Below are 17,034 nucleotides of genomic sequence, written 5' to 3'. Positions count from 1 at the left end.
CTCCCCTGTGCATCAATCCAAGGTTGTGAGACCACATCTTATTTTTTCCTCTTTTCTGTCGTGTTTTCTTCTCTCCTTTAAATTGTTTTCCTGAAGAACAGCTACTTAATAAATCACATGCACCAGAATCCAGTCTTATCCTCTGTTTCCATGGCACCTGACCTGAGACAGTTGGCACCACCACACAGTTTACCTAAAAGTAGATTCTAGGAGGTAGTTCCGGAGGTGGCTCCTGGACTATTCGGCTGGCAATGACAGCCCCAGTGAATCACATGTCCTGATGATCCCTAGGGTGCAGGGGCAGAGCCCCTGCTAACACTGTCATCTGTGGAGAAGTGGGGCAGGGTAAAGGGGGAAGCAGCGGAACTGATATGAGTACTATTGCCGGCATTGAGCGATATGGGGAAATAGTCATTATAAGGACTGGGGAGAGAAGACGACAGGCTCAGGGCAATCAATCACCAAGCTAGAGCAAAGTGTGAAAATCAGAGGGGTTCCTAGGTGGCATTTAAATAGGTTCTCATCTCCTTTCATTATAGGGCAGGAAGAACTGAAGGCCAGATACAAGACTTAACTGTAAGAGCTGTAGAACTTCAGAGAAGGCTGAATTCTCAGCTCAGGCGAGTCACCTATGCCAAAGTCAGGCCCTTCACAGAGAGGCAGTGGGATCTTGCGATGTGGGTGATGCACATGAGCATCCTTGATCCCCAAGGCCCTCCTGAGCACTCTTGGACTGTAGACGTAACCCACTGACTCCTACTGGGAAATGCAGACCCCGCCCCACTCCTATCTTGACACATTTGATGACAATGCAAAAGCCTTTCTCAGGTTTGGCCTGCACTACTCCTTCTGACCGCTTGCCTGACAATAGGGTCAACTTTCAGCATGAGCTGACTGGGAAAGTGCAAGATCTCTGAGAGGAACCCAGTTAACATGAATGAGTAGCAAGTGGGAGAGAATGGCTGGGTATGGACCCTGAGGGTGTTAGACCAAGGAGGCAGAATATGAAACTGGGTAAGGAGAGATTATTGATTTGGGGTCACCAGTGATATAGGATTTAACAGCCTGGCAAGAGCCCTGGAGCCCTGGGAGAAGGATCAAATGTGTTGCTGGAGTAGCTCTTAGAAGCTTGGCGAAAGCTGTGGCCCAGAATAAAGAAGCAGGGGTTCCAGAACTGCTCTAGCATGCTGTGGAGAAGGGAATGTAAAGCTCAAAGAAGTAGGCATGCTAGAATGGCTGTAAGATACAAGACCGGAAAAGTCACCAGCAGACTATGTGTTTTTTTTGAGATCTGGAGGGTTCTCCATTAATCAAGATAGCAAGGAATCGACTGGTGGAGGGGAACCAACAACATCAAAGAGCTAAATATTGGGTATCTGCTACAGGCTGGTGGGAAAAACCATTACAAAACTGAACTCCTTTGTATCAACGTGGAAGATGGGACCCCAGGTTATCAAAGGCTGGGTGACACCTAACTCTCAGAAGCAAGATAGCCATGTATGACTATAATGGGCAGCAGGTTGGACTAGGAGACAAGGGGGCCTGACTCACAGGGTCTTCTGTGTTGATGATTAATAGAACATGGTGTTCTTAGGAGCAAGACAGATGAGCAGTCAATAAAAGTACTGCTTAATATACATAATCGAAAGTGATCAAATACGAACTAGCAGAATGCTGGCATCCACTGCCCTAATGGAAATACATGATCCTTTGCCAGATTTCTACATCTGAGTCACTTCTCAGACTCGGAACCCAGTGACTGAATGAGAGGCCAGGTCCCCACAAACAAAACTCTAACATCACGGTAAGTGTGCTTCTCGCTTATTTCCCAAAGAGATCTTTGGTTGTTTGTTTGAGTCTATTGGGGAAGGGGAAATGCCTAGATTTTCCAAGGGTTGGTGGATATAGGATCAGAGTTGATGTGATAACCGGGTACACAAAGTGCCATCATTGTCCCAATTAGAACAGGGGCACATAAGGGTCAGGTGATAAATGTAGTCCTGGCCCAGGTCCTTCTCAAAGTGGATTGCCTGGGTTTGCTGAACCACACACTGATCATTTCCTCCAGTTTCTAGATACGTAATTGGAATGGACCTGCTTAGCGGTGGACATTGATTCTTTGACTTGTAGGGTAAGAGCTCTTACAGTAGGAGGCATCAAGCATACACTTGTGAAATGCCCAACCTATACCCAACTCCCACCAAGCCAAGATGGTAAGTAAGTGAAAAACAATGTTGTAAGTTAGAGGCATCCTCAAAATGCCACTCTCAAGACTTGGGGGTGATTCCCATCATGTCCCCCTTACAAACTTAATACAAACATAGCCAAGTTGTAGCCCCACTTGTACCTGTTTTGCAGGATGGAATATCTTTACCAAAGTAGACTAACATCATGCTGGCCCATGATCTGCAGCTACTGAAATGCAAAATGTATTCTTTTCCATCCCCATGAAGAAGGAACAGAAGCAAATGGATTTACTTGGGACGGGCAGTAGTGTCTATTCAGTCTTGTCCCAAGGCTGTTCATCTCCTGCCCTCTACAGCCCAAAAGGATCTGGACTATCCAGATCGTCCACAAAACAGCACACTGATCCCCTGTATTGAAGGACAGTAAAGTGGGTCCCTTGGTCAAAGGTGGTGTTATATGGTCTTCCACAGTGAGAATCAGACACTCTATGGCCGTGGTCAGCACCGCTCTCTGAATACTCACGGAGTATATGATTCGTCAATGTGAGAAAACACATCTCCACAGCCCAAGGGACCCACTTTACAGCAAAATAAGTGTAGCAGAGGTCATATGACTTGGGGAGCCACTGCTCCTATACAAACCATGCCATCCGGAAGTTCCAATCTGAGATGGCAGTGGAATGGGGTCCCCTAAAGATGCATCAGCTTCACTAGCTTGGAAGTCACACCCTGTGAGATGGGTCAGTATTTTTTTGATGTTCTTTCCTCCTTAAGCCATTGGCTTTTATGTGATGCTGTGTCTCCAACAGGGAGAAAAGATGGATTGGGAACCAAGGAGGAGTAGCTAAGCTCACTGTCACTCCCAGTGATCATGGGAGTTTGGGCTTCTTGTCCGTGCAACATCAGGCTCTATGTGTCTAGATGTCTTGATTGTTGGGCAGGGACAAAGAATTCCACTAACCCTAAAGCTATGGCTGCTGCATGGTCACGTGGGCTGCTCATGCCTGTGGAGCAGCAGCAGGGGGAGGAATCCCCATAAGTTATAGGGCTGTTGCTGTAGAATGGGAACACAGAGGATATGTATGGCCCAGAGGGGAGCCACTGAGGCACCTCTGGCGCTCCCATGCGTGTGGCCTGCTAAGGGCATGGTAACCAGGGGCTCAGAGGGATGAGGGTTCAGGCCATCCCACTAAAAAGTGCCAGTCGAGGATGAGGGGAGCCTAGAATGGGCGGCACGGAGGGAAGCAAATGGTCAGCATCAGTTCCAACCTTGGGGCCAATGGTAGCCGTAGGAGGCTAATCTCCTTTTGTAAATTTCTCCAGAAACTGTGACCAGTGAGAATCCTGGTGAGGCACGGCTGCACGGAGTGATCTTAACTTAAGAAACAAATGGGCAGGGTCAGCTTCATATGCCTGCAGCCCGTGGAGGTGAACAGGCCCCACACTCAGAAAGGCCCATGCTTGGCTCAATGCTCTGTTGTCACCACCTTATAATAATGACTTTATCTTTGAACTTGTTTTGTAAGTGAAGTGCCTTGGGATGAAGGAGCATGCACGTGAGTAGAAGAGATATGCACAGTATGTCTGCTTCCCTGCTGTCCCATTCCCATACAGTGCACATGGTGCCCATGAACATAGGATTTAAGGGGACCTACTATGCACAGGCGTAGTGAGACTCAAAGTGAGTACAAAGGAAGCATGTCATATCTATGACTGAGTAAGCAGGGGTGCTGGCAGCTCTAAGAAGCCAAGCTTTCTGTTCCAACCAGAACTTGAAAGCAGAAAGAAAGCAAAGGCATTCCAAGAAACACATGTGCTAGCCAACTACTTACACTGAAAATGATGATTAGACAGAAAGAGAAAGATAGGGCAACTCATAGTTTCTTTTGCTTTCAGTCCTTCCTTACTCATCAGCAAGCTGAAGGCAGAGAGTGCTGGTAGAACACGTATCATGAAGTGAAATAAAAGCAGTTGAGTCAGTTTTGTGTAGCATTCCCGTTGTTCTGGGAAGAACAAAATACATACGCATATATGACTACAAACTCCAAACTCTGTAATTTTAGTGATGATGCATATGAATTACATGTGCTGATATTTGCAGTTAAAATTGGTATTGCATGATATACAGATGATAGTACAATTCATGCTGGTAATTTAAATTGGTAATATTTCTTTACTTAGAATGATATTAAACAGCAAGTAAAAAAACATTTAAGGCCGGCCAAGTGGCGCGTTGGTTAAGAACTGGCTTGCGACGCCAGAGAGCCCCGGTTCGGATCCCGCATATGAGGGCCAGTGACACTGCCCTCTACAGCTAAGATGCTGAACAACAGCTCAACCTGGAGCTGGGCTGCCATGAATCGCCTGCGACGGCGTAGGCTGCAGCCCCTGTGGCACTGGGTTGCCATGGGCTACCATGTGTAGCCAGCAGCCAGCGTGAGCGGCCCTCAAGCTCCAGTGAGCGGCCGTCCAGAAGCCTGCGACTGATCTGCCTCCCCTGGGAAGAGCGCAATGATGGTGCCAACTTGGGCCAGTGAAGCAACGTCCTCCACAACTAGACTGAAGAACAAAAGGACAGCAACTTGTGTGTTCCCCTTCCCTGATTCCCCAATGCTGTTCCCTCCCCCAATTCCCCAATAAAATCTTTAAAAAAACAAAAAAAAAACAAAAAAAAAAACACTTCAACAAGTCAAAAGAAACTATGGAATACAGTAAAAAGCTTTATAATTTACTCTTTTCATCAGCCCTTTTCCCTAATGAATAGGGTCCCTGCTTTCCTTTTTTGCCCTGGGCCCTGTCTGTGGGCCTGAGCACACAAGGAGTGGACTTTAGTTGATGTTGTTATTGTGCTGCCTGGTTCCCTTTTCTGTGCCACTGTATTCAGCCACCAGCTCCTGTGATGGTTGGTGGCTGTCACTCACTGCCACTCCCTTCTCTTGAGAATTGCCTTTGGCCATGGGAGCCATCTCACCTGGGAGGTTACCTGTATTTGCCCTCATGACTGATTGATATGGGAGGGAATGCAGTAGGCTGGCCCTTGGGCATCAAGGGAGGACAACCTTTTGGTGCCATTTATGTTTCTGAGCTTCCCCAGGGGACCAGGCCCAGGCTAGACTCTCCCCCGGGCCCCGCCCTTGCCTCAGTTTCCACCCTCCCCCGCCTACTGCCCTCACTCCCTTACAGGTTTGGGATATCACAAATATGTTGTAATCAGATCACAAATCTGTTGTAATCTCTGCTTCTAGGGAAGCCAACCTAAGACAGTACATGTGCTCGGGTACACACACACACACACACACACACACACACACACACACACACAGGTTTATACAAAACTGAAACAAAAGTTTCACAAAAAAACTGTCCTTGTTTTGTATTCTTCTATGTGCTAAGCTGACCCTGTCCATTGATTTCATCACCTACTTACTAATAGGCATGCCCTACAGTTTGAAAACTACTGATCTGTGGGACCCCAGACATGGAAATAATTAATTATGTCCAGATGTCAGGACAGGGAATGTCAGAAAAAAGATAAATCTGAAGTAGGTCTTAAGGGATGAGTAGAAAGTTTGCAAATCAACAATACAGAGGTGGCCATTTCAGGAAGAGTTAGGAGCGTAGCCTGTGGAGCAGTGTTTCTCAAAGTGCTGCCGTGGACCATTCGTGTCAGAATCGCCTTGGGTGCTGCAGAGTCCCTGATTCAGCATCTCCAGGATAAGGCCCTAGAACCTGCATTTGAAACGAACTCCCTTGGTGATACTCACATACAGTAACATTTGAGGCTGACTGTGTCACAGGGAGCAAGGGAAAGGGAGCAGTGACGCATTCCCCACTCTTCTCACTCAGGTGGACTTCAATTGAGAAGCCTGGAGAGTTAGAAAAGGCTTGTGGGATGATGTGGCATGACATAGAGACCAGAGAAAGAGCAAAGCCAGCATGACTGGTGGGCAACACCACCCACGAAGCCTTCACTGGCCTCTCTTCTGGAGGTCCTACCCCCTAACCAGAAGGCCGTATTACCTACGTGCACCTCTTTTAAGCACCTACCCCACCCTGGCACACACTCGTTGTTTGTGTACGTGGCTCATTTCCCCAGCGACAATCTGAAGAACAGGCTCCATGACTAAATATTTCTGTTGTCATTCAGCCAACCATTTCATTTGCTCAAGAAGATATCTCCAAATGAAAGGAACTGTTTCAGGCACTAGGTTTGTAAACAAGATAGCCAATGCCTGCTTTGATTTGCTTTTCCAATATGCCCAGTCATCATGTAAACACAGAAATTCTCACTAAAGATCCTGGTGTAATGAATGAACGAACGAACACATGGACCCACAGCAGCGCCAAGTTGGAGTGAATAGTAGTGGGGTTTCTGTGAGGTCCTCAGGTCTCCTCTGGCCTTCTGAAGCCCCTGGAGGCAGGGCTCTGATGAGCTGGCGTCATCCTGGTACTCACACCAGCACTGACCAACTACAACCGTCTCGAATCGAGGGCATAGCCAAGCACCATCCCAGGGGCATCAGCATACTGTTTTCTCCAATTAGGAGGAGAGCCATTCCTCAGCACTGTACCTTTTCTTAATGAAACGACAAGAAACTGTGTATTCACAGTACCCGACTTGCCAACTCTTCAGAATCCAGCTTTCTAGAAATTTTCGTTGTGAAAATAAAGCCCTTGAAGCTTTCTCCAGAGGCTGTGATTACTTTGAGCTTGCTTCTTCCTTTTCTCCATTCTGTTTTTGAGGATAAGAGCTTACATTGACTGGGTGCTTACATGGGCCAGGCACGGTTCTGAGTGTATTGCCGAGGTTAGCTATTTACGGCACGACAGACAATGGCCATGAAGAAAGGGCTTACCTCACTCCGCTCGCCGGGATATGTGCTCTGCTTCTGATTGCTTTTCAGTATTATATTTCCTTTGTCAATTATGAAATCATTTCCTTGTTGCTGGAAATACACATCACATGTAGGTAGAGCTGTTGCTAATATCTTAAAAAGAAAAGAAATGACAGCTTAAGTAACCAACAAAAGATCTAATTAGACCATAGTTCAAGAGTTTCAGACCATCCCATAATTTAAAAGGTAATCATGACACTCATTTAATAGCTTCAGGAAGAAGTCATTGAGAGAGTTTAAAATTTTTTGTTTTTCTGTGAAAACGGGAAATTTTTGGTGGTCCTAAGACCATGTGTTCAGTTTTCTTTTGAAAGGATGCCTTGCTAGTGGAATTCTAAACTGGGAAAACATTTATTCTTATTACTGGTTTCATGGTGTTTAGAAAAAAAGTACAAATGCTATGTTTTAACATGAAATCTCAAGAAGAAAGTTGTAGAAAGTCAACAATAGGTATGGAAGAAACATTCAAAGATTTATTAGATGGTGTGTGTAACTTTTGACAAGCTCCAGATCAATTCCTCTTAGTTCTCAGTTTGTAGGGTTTGGCCTTGTCAGTTCCACGAGAGATTATACCAGGACAGCCACATTCCACCAGCCAGACTGAAGCAGAAGAGCTGCATTCATGCAACTGCACTTTCCTTTAATACATGGAGGGTTGGGCATTTAAATATATAGACTCAAATCTGCGTCACTGGTCTAAAATTTAACAATCTGGGCTGTGTGGGCTTCTCTTTTATATCATCATCTTCGTCATTCAGCTGCCAACCCAATTAGTCTCCAATTGCTCATTTTCAAATTTTCACTAGACATTGATGTTTGCTTGGCTGATGTTTCATTGTTGGTTTTACAAACAGGATTTTAAATTTCACAGGTGCCCTTGTTGCTTTTCATCATTAGAAGGCAGCCCTGATGTCAGCTGTGGCCACTTTAGGACCCTCTTATTCCATTGTCTACCGTTCAGCATCACCGTGCTCTCTGACCAGCTCCTCCACACCTCGGTGAAGAGGGCCCCTTGGACAGGCCACACTGGGATTCTGTTTATTGGTTTGTTTGTTTTTTTTTGACTTATCAACTGTTTGCATCTTGTAACAGCTGCATTGTTTCTCCTCTGACACGTTATAACTGTTCCTGGTTGGACCATCTTCTCACCTAGTCTACCAATTGAAACCCCAGTTTTTTTCAATTATTCTACCTGCATGTTAAGCCTGTTCACAAAAGATCACTCATGGCTCCCAAATCCTAATGTATTTATTGACTCTCCTTTTCACATGGCACTGCCCCCATCAGAGTTATCTATGTATTATGTAAATGTGTTAGCTATAGTTAAAAACGGAGAAGGCAGGAACTCTAATCCCTTTCTATGCCACCCTTAGCCTGAAGCTCAGCACTATGCTCATGAGTGGGCAACATATTGATGGGTTAAGAACAAGTTTTGAAACCAGACACACCTGGATTTCAATCTAGGTCCCACTGTCCACTAGCTGTGTGCCTTTGGGCAAGTTACTTAACCTCTCTGTTTTCCCTCATCTGGAAATTACAGATAATTAATACTTAGGATGTTTGGGAAGTTGAATGAGATAAAGTTTATAAAGTGCAAAGCACAGAGCATTAAATCAATGGAAGTTTTATTAGTCTCAGTGGCAGCAACAGCATAGTAAGTGCATAATAAATATTTGTTAAAAGAATACACAAATAATTCAATGGTGTCTAACATAAATTCTTTCTACTACACCTAAAGATCATTTTCTTTAGAAGAAAATTATTCACGTTATTACCCCTTAAACACTTAATATCAATCCCACCTTGAATTTCCTTTCCTTCGTCACAAGTATTACTTTCCAATTCTTTAAGCAAATTTTCTTGCCTTTTAAACCTATTCTGTATCCTCAATATTTTTCTTTAAGCCTTGGAGAGATGAGTAAGGATTCATGTCAGACACTCTACTTACAATGTGGAGCTGTAGTAGCATATGTGATATTAATATACATGATATTATCCTATTTAATCGCTTGTCAGCACCCACCACATGGTGCATGCTGAATAAACGTTAAGGAACAGTCGTCTATTCTTACATAATCATGTTTGTTTTGTGTCTTCTTATCTGAAAAATGGGAACTATTGTGTTTATAGTTGTATAGGATAAACACTCTTGTGTTTCTCCTCTACTCTTACTATCAACACATTCACAACACTTTTGACACCAGATTTGTCAGTTCATTCACACACTAACTGAGTTTCTGACACCAGCTGGCTCTCCTACAATTTAATTCTGTTCTGACACTGTCTACCTGGAGTTAGCGTCAGATCCCACAGGCTAAGAGCTCAGTCCCATAAGACTGCCTCACCCCTTCAGATGCCAGTTGGAAGTCCAGCTTGTTACCCATACTTCTGACCTACTGGCTACAAATTGGAGTTCCTGTGACCCCTCTCCTTGGGTTTGACAATTTGCTAGAATAGCTCACAGAACTCAGGGAAACGCTCACTTACATTTACTGGTTTATTACATAATAAAGGATATGAGATAAGATAAACAGTCAGATGAAGAGATACGTAGTGTCCACTTGGAATCGGGGTACACCACCCTCCTGGCACATGGATGTGTTTACCAACATGGAAGCTCTTTGAACCCGGTACTTTGGGGATTTTTATGAAGGCTGCAGTACGTAGGCATGAGGGATCATTAACTCAGCCTCCAGCCCGCTCCCCTTCCTGGAAGTTGGGGTGCTGGTCTGAAAGTTTCAAGCTTCTAATATGGGCTTAGTCTCTCTGGTGACCAGTCCACATCCTGAAGCCTCCCTGTGGCCCACCAAGAGTCGCCTTATTAAAACAAAGAGCACTCCTATCTCCTCCTACGACCCAGGAAATTCCGAAGGATTTAGGAACTCTGGGTCAGGAGCCAGGGCCACGACTACTGTCTCTCCAAGTTTTTTTTCATCACCATTATAAAGTTGCTATGTTAAAAACCATGAAGAAGAATGCAGACACAGAATTGTTTCATTGGGACCCCACCCACCACAGTAGTAAGTCTAAATAGGGACAGCGAAGGTCTCCTGCTCCTGCCACAATTCCAGCCTCTAAAAAAGCAAATTCCAAGACTCCTAAGGGGCATTTTTATCCTTCCCACCAACAGTGTCCAAATGAGGAAGAGACCTTAGGAAATGACTTAGTCACTGGACCCTGGAATGAGCTCCAAGTTTTTTAAGCAAATGCTGCCTTCCAAATCGATTTTCATGTGCTTTCTCTCCTGAAGACTTTCACCTGACATTTCCTCTACCTTGGTCACATTCCCTTCTGTGGCTGGACCCACATGCTTGAGGATGTTACAGCAGCCAAATCTGTATTTTCTCTAATCCTTTCACCTGTGTGTGTGTTTGCACCTCTAACAAGGCTTTTAGAAAACGATTTTTAGGGAATATATTCCAGAGGACTGTGACCTGTAGGAAATGAAGAAGAGCTCCAAATGACACTTGCAATCACACGCTCCTGTGAACATCACCGACTTCAGTGAAAACAGCTAATCTGAGAGCAGCTTCAGGAGGCCAGAGAGCACATTTACACTGCTTTCATGTACCTCATTCATTCACGCATTCACGCATTCATTCATTCATGCATTAGCAGAGATCTATCAAGTTCCTACTATGTGACAGGCTCTGTGCTAGGCACTAAAACAACAATGGTGAATGGGATACACAGCCTCCCTTTCCTCTCATGGGTTAGAGTGTCATGGGGAAGACACAAGCAGATGCTCAATAAACACATTCTATCTGATGAGTATGTCGAAAGAGCAAAAGCAAAGTCCATTTCACCACAGCTTAATCCAATTCACATTCATGTCCCAGGCTCTGTGCTGGAACTGGGATACAAAGATAAACAAAATGCAGACCCTGCCCTCTAGAATTAGTATACTTTGCAGTTCCATGACAGAATCAACTGCTCTACTCTGCATTACTGGGCAAAACCATTCCTTTCCAGGTACCGTACCCATGATCTCTAGGGTGTGCAGCATCACTGACACTCGATTAAATGGAGTCTGTAGGAGACTAAATGAATACAAACCAAAGGTGCCAGTCCTTGTAGTGCTGTGGCTTCCTCGGCCTCATAGAGATAGTGATTTAAAGGAGCAAAGAAGTAGCCAGGGGCTGGTTCAGTACAGCTGCGGCCAGTGACATGGCGACGGCACTCACACTGCCCATCCTTGGGGGAGCACCTGAGGAAAAACAAATCTATCTGAGAAAACATACAGGGGCAAGTATAAAATGAAGACACGGGGGTGCTGTGCTAACTGCACCCTGAGTTTAGATCCATGCTTTGGGTCAATCAATCAATGGTAAGTCCAGATCCATGAAACCTGGGAGCCACTTCTTTGCTCAGTGGCTCTTTGATTCTACTCTAAAAACTGGGAAAAAAAGAGTGGAAGACCTCTCCTTACAGGATAGCAAAAGTTGGCGTGTGAAGCAGGGGAAGTCTCACATTTGCAGGCATCTACCCCACCACCTTACGGGAGACTCAGGCAGTAGAACTGTCACCTCACCCTTGGAAATGTATGAAATAAAATAAATCAACTGCACTGTAGTTACTGTCTCAAGATCACCACGTTTTGATGCCCTTTGCTTGTCATAGAATAAAGTCCTTCACCTGTGACTATGAGCCTATCAGAATCAATGTGCTTTTATGTGGACATGTGAGTGAGAAGTATCGTCACAAAACTGTCATTCATTTTACTGACTTACATGTTAGAATAAGCACCTCCAATATCACAGTTACAGGGAGAACATCCATGAAGATGACTTTCCAGTCCCCAGTATCCAGCCTACAAAGAAAAAGTGCTCAGTTCATTCAGCTATGAGGATATTTGCTGCTCTGAAGTGTAATATTCAAAGCACCACAGTTCAATTTATACCTATCAAATGGCCACACAGCCTAATCAATCACACAATAGCCTTTTTTGCCTGTGCACTTGGTAATGATCTTCAAGGACACATGTCTGCCATTCCTGGGACTTGCAGTGAAGGGGACAGGCGAGTTTTCTGTGTATTGCTTCGTGTGGAAATGCAGTAGAAACCACACAGTGCCTCTGACAGCACCAATGTAGCCTCCAGCTGGGCTCAGGCCAGTCAGGAGTTCTTCGACTAGCCTAGTTGCAGCTGCTTTTATAAAACCAATAGATCCCCTTACTGCAAAATCCCTAGGGATTTTTACCTACACAGTATGGAAACATTTTGGGGTAAAAAAATCAATCAAGCTGATTTTGAGATCTTACGTGAATATCTGTTTAGTAGAATTGCTTGTTTATAAATAGTTGTTTGGGCATAATACTCCCTCTCTATGAGAGAGTCAGCTTTGTTGTTCAAGACCTTTTCATCATTGCAACATCTTGACCTTTATTCAGTATAAACAACTGGTGAGATACAAACAACTATTTCTTAAATCTGATAACATTTACCAAAAATGCTCAGAAAAATACTTACCCCTCAAATCTCAGTTTAACATGCTCAGATAAAATTAAGATCTTACTAGGCATGGAACAATTGTGTGAAATGTATTTTTTAAATATCCATATGTTTTTAAAATCCTGATAAAATTTTACACCTAATTTTACTCAAAAAGATTTATTTTAAACACTTAAAAGTGGACATACTTTGTTACAAAATACAGCAAAAGAGTTTTGCTATTTTTCCCAAAACCAAACTTCAGTTTAGGCAAAAAGAATGTGAAATGAACCGCTTCCCGCAGGATGTGGTGGCAATGAAAACTCCCTCTGGGCAGGGCACGCTTTGTGTTGGCCGCCTCAGCGCAGGTCCAGGGCACCATCGGAGAGATGTGGGTGTGGAGCGCTTGGCAGATGGACAGGCTCAGCCACAATCGACAAGCTCCCTTTCAGGTGGCCCCAACTCAGTTCTTTTCCTCTACAAACACAATCACGCTAACTGCACAGTGGCACCTAACCTGCCAACGAAAAGCCAGCCTGAGTCTAAGGTTTGTCTGGAATGATCTGATGCGGTGTCTTCCTGGATCCTGTTACGCAGTTCTGCATGCTCACCTTCCTCCGCAAAACTTCGAGGTTACCTACCTGGTCCCACATAGAGTGCCTTCTTCTTCCTTACTTCTGTTTTCTTTCCCCACTTCCTCTGCCCCATCCTCATATGTTTTCAGTAAAATGACTTAAAATATTAGCACAAAACTATGTCCTAATAGGCATGTGTTTCTTATTTATCAGCTACATTTCTTCAGACACATCAAGGTCACTGTTCTTTTACTAGGTTAGGTTTTTGTTTTTTCTCTCTAAAATGTCATGGTGGGTTGCCAAGATTGGAGAACAAAGAAAACAGTTGGGTTTGGATTCCCTAGTTGCATGACAGATTTCTTATGGAGTAAAAATGTTTTATTTGACTAATTTTAGACATCCTTGCTCATATGTTTAGTGGAGTCTGCAAAAAATCCAAGCGTTTATTTCCCGCAGGAATCTATAGTACATTTAAACCCAAGGTTTTTTATGTTTGTTTGTTTTTTTAATGAGCTCGTCCAAAATATTTTTAGGCAAGGAGTGGTAGGGGTGGTAAAGGCCTGTGTGCAAGAGATGGAAGAAGAGGCCCCATCTGGTGGATGGAAAAAAGGGGGCTGATAAACGCTCTTATATTCTACTGCGTGGCACGTTTAAGAGAACAATGAATAAAACAATTGACATGAGCTATATTCCCTATGCTGCTAATCATGATGATCACTTTGTAAAGTATATAAATGTCTAGTCAGTTATTACAACACTAATTAGGTGCCGTATACCTGAAATTAATATAATATTGTATGTTAACTGAAAAACAAAACTCGGCAACATCTATGAAACACAATAAAGCAAAGCACAGTAAAATGAAAACAACAACAACAAAATATTGACAAGGTGCCTGGGTCGGTTCAGCGCAATCTGGTAAATGTTGGTGTGCTGGTAACTGTTTAACCACCAGCTCTCCACAGGAGGGCGGGGGCTGATTTATGGTGTTGGCTGATTGCTGCAGTGTAAATCCTTTTACCACAAGAGTACCGAAATACAATAGGACAAGTAAAACACTTAACAAGACCGAATTTCTACTAGGCAATGGCTGTAGGAATGTACATCTCTACAAATGTGGAAATCGCAGGAAATACATACAGCGCACTCCTCGCAGCGTGGTCCGGTGGCAAGGGGCTGGCATGGGCACTGGCCCGTGTCCTCATTGCAGGTTGAGAGAGGCAGGCTCCCAACAGGATGACAGTTGCAGGCTGAAAGCACAGCAGACGCCATTATTCATTTCTATTTCCCCACTTTCATAAATGTCCTTACCAGCTCACTGAGCAAAACGCGTGGCCACCAGAACGTGGAGCAGCCTCTCCTGCCAAGCTGATTGTCTGCTTGGCTGCGTGACTACTGTGCTGCATACAACCTGCACAGGGGATCCAGTGCCAGACACGTCCAGAGCCTTCGCGTAGGTCTACTGGGTGGCAATTAGAAGGAGACAAGAAAGGGAGGAAGTCGTGCAAGCTGAGCAGTCGGGACCGTCATCCTGAGTGATGTGGACAGGGTCGCAGACTAGGGGCAAGCGTTTCTGAGTGTCACGGTTATTATTGGTGGGTCTTTCTCTGGTAGATGCATCTATCATTTCCCTATGATGTCCCTGTCTTCTTTGTTGTCTTGTTACTTCCTCTTTTCATTCTCCTCCTCCTTTTTCTCTCCCACCCATAGACATTTCTGAGTCCTGCATATGTGATGAAGGCTAAAATATTATGCTCCCAGGGCGAGGTATACATTTCCCCTGCAGGAAAAACCAGTGCTCGTGGAAACAACCCAAATGTCCATCAACTGAGGAATGGATAATGAAGTGTGGTATATCCATACAATGGAATATAACTCAGCAATATAAAGGAAAAGTACTGATAGATGCTACAACATGGATGAATCTTGAAAACACTATGCTAAGTGAAAGCAGCCAGTCATATAGACCACAAATTATAGGATTCCATTTTATGAAATGTCCACAATAGGCAAATCTATAGAAACAGCAAGTTGATTCGGGCTACATACGGCTGGGGGGATAGGGAGGTAGTGGCTAAAGAGCATGGAGTTTCTTTTATTTTTTATGGTAAAATGCATTTAACATAAAATTTACCATCTTCACCATTTTTAAGTCTACAATTCAGTAGTGCTAAGAACACTTACATTGTTATGCAACCAATCTTCAGAGCTCTTTTCATTGCGTAAAACTAAAACTCTATACCCATTAAACACCATCTCTCCATTTTCCTCCCTCCACCCAACCCTTGTCAACCACCATTATACATTCTGTTTGTAGATTTGATTATTCTAGGTACTTCATATAAGTGGAGTCACACAAAATTTGTCCTTTTGTGTCTGGCTTATTTCATTTAGCATAATGTTTTCAAGGGTCATCTATGTTGTAGCATGTAGAGTATGGGGCTTTTTTTGGGAGTGATGAAAATGTTCTAAAATTGATTGTACCGATGGTTACATGGCTCTGAATATACTAAAAATTAATGAATTTTTCACTTTAAAGGGTGAATTGTGTTGTATTTGAACTATATCTCACTAAAGTTGTTACAAAATTGACCCTCCCCCCCCCCACACACAGACTATTTAGCCTATTTTCAGAGGGCATGAGGTTAGTCAGTGAACCAGGCGAAGTGTCTGCAAGGTATGATGGGCAATTGGCTTGACTGTATAATTCATTATCTTGAAATTTAATTTTGCCATCAAACTCAAGAAGATCATTTTATTACAGAAGGATTCAGCATGCTGCTCTCTAAACTTGCAAATAATGTACAGCTCCCTATATGGGGGAAAATATAGAGCATGACTCTGTGACAGAAGGGAAATTATTTATCCAGATTCCCTAAGGATTCTGCAGCTCTGAGACCCAGGCAGCGTCTGCGATCCCACAGCCAAGGGTCTCTTCATTTGGGTGCATAGCTCTGAGGCTCTTTCTGTTTCTCTGCGACCCCTCCCCTGGCTCTTTAATTTTTCTCTTCTCTTTGTCAGAGAACATAGGACCAATACCAGGAGGGGTATGAGAAGAAAGGGGAAAAGTAATTTTTTTAAAAAACGAAAAGAAACTACTACGTTAAAATTGCTCAAGAAGTTATCGATCTTTGCAGAAATGCATAATGTAATTTAACGAATTTGCATAGTAGAGTCTTATTGGAGGCCATTCTTCTGAAGGTTTAGCAACTTGTTAAATTTCTTGGCATTTTCCATTGCGTTTGCTCCAGAAGAAAAAAATGTGAGCGCCCCCTGCTGGCCCCTTATGATAAACTCAGCAAACCACGGAGAAAAGTTCTCCACTAATTTAAATAAAATTTGTAGGAGGTTTTGTATCACTTCTAAAAATCAAGAAGAACTCTTTAGTATTTACATTGATCGAATTTTAGAGGTGACAGAGACAGCCCCAAGCTTTAAAACGCATTCGGCTGGCGGCCCAGCGGCTGTTGACTTACGCTGACAGCCCACGGGGTCAGTGGCACTCAGTCCGAAGTAGTTGGGCTTGCATTGGTCACATTTGGCTCCTTCCACGTTCTCCTTACACAGGCACTGGCCGGCCACCAACTCCAAGGCAGGATCAGACTGGCTCACACAAATGCCACCCGATATGGTCCCATCAGGGTCACATTCACAAGCTGGGGACACAGACGTGCATTATCTTAGTTAACTGCGAATTGTGGGAAACCTGAAATGTAAGCATAGCATTTTACTTATGCTATAATTATTTTGCTTTGTTTAAGTCATTAACTATGTTGAAATAATTAATTATATCAGCGGTCAAGGGCTGCTCAAATATTTCCCAGATTTCTGGCGTATGAAAACGTTGAAAAATTCCATACATTAAAAAAGAAAAGCAAGGGAAATAAAAGAACAAATTAACATATGGGATCAAACTTAAAAGTTTTTTCACAGCAAAGGAAATCATCAA

The 17,034-nt window shown here is 43.7% G+C and overlaps 1 protein-coding gene across 1 annotated transcript in view; it reads right to left on the bottom strand.

Moving 5' to 3' along the window:
* Positions 1 to 17,034, bottom strand: part of LAMB4 (laminin subunit beta 4) — a 116,868-nt gene that overhangs the window by 50,592 nt on the left and 49,242 nt on the right. Inside the window, exons 11-14 of the mRNA XM_019626046.1 lie at positions 16,562 to 16,741; positions 14,226 to 14,335; positions 11,812 to 11,891; positions 11,138 to 11,288 (exon numbers count right to left, since the gene is read on the bottom strand). Of these exons, the coding sequence (XP_019481591.1) occupies positions 11,138 to 11,288; positions 11,812 to 11,891; positions 14,226 to 14,335; positions 16,562 to 16,741 (521 nt within the window). The remainder of the gene's footprint in view (positions 1 to 11,137; positions 11,289 to 11,811; positions 11,892 to 14,225; positions 14,336 to 16,561; positions 16,742 to 17,034) is intronic.

Source organism: Hipposideros armiger, unplaced genomic scaffold, assembly GCF_001890085.2.
Source record: "Hipposideros armiger isolate ML-2016 unplaced genomic scaffold, ASM189008v1 scaffold_655, whole genome shotgun sequence".
In the NCBI taxonomy this organism is placed as follows: Eukaryota; Metazoa; Chordata; class Mammalia; order Chiroptera; family Hipposideridae; genus Hipposideros; species Hipposideros armiger.
Note: the sequence above shows the minus strand (reverse complement) of the source record. Positions and strands in the feature narration are given on the sequence as shown.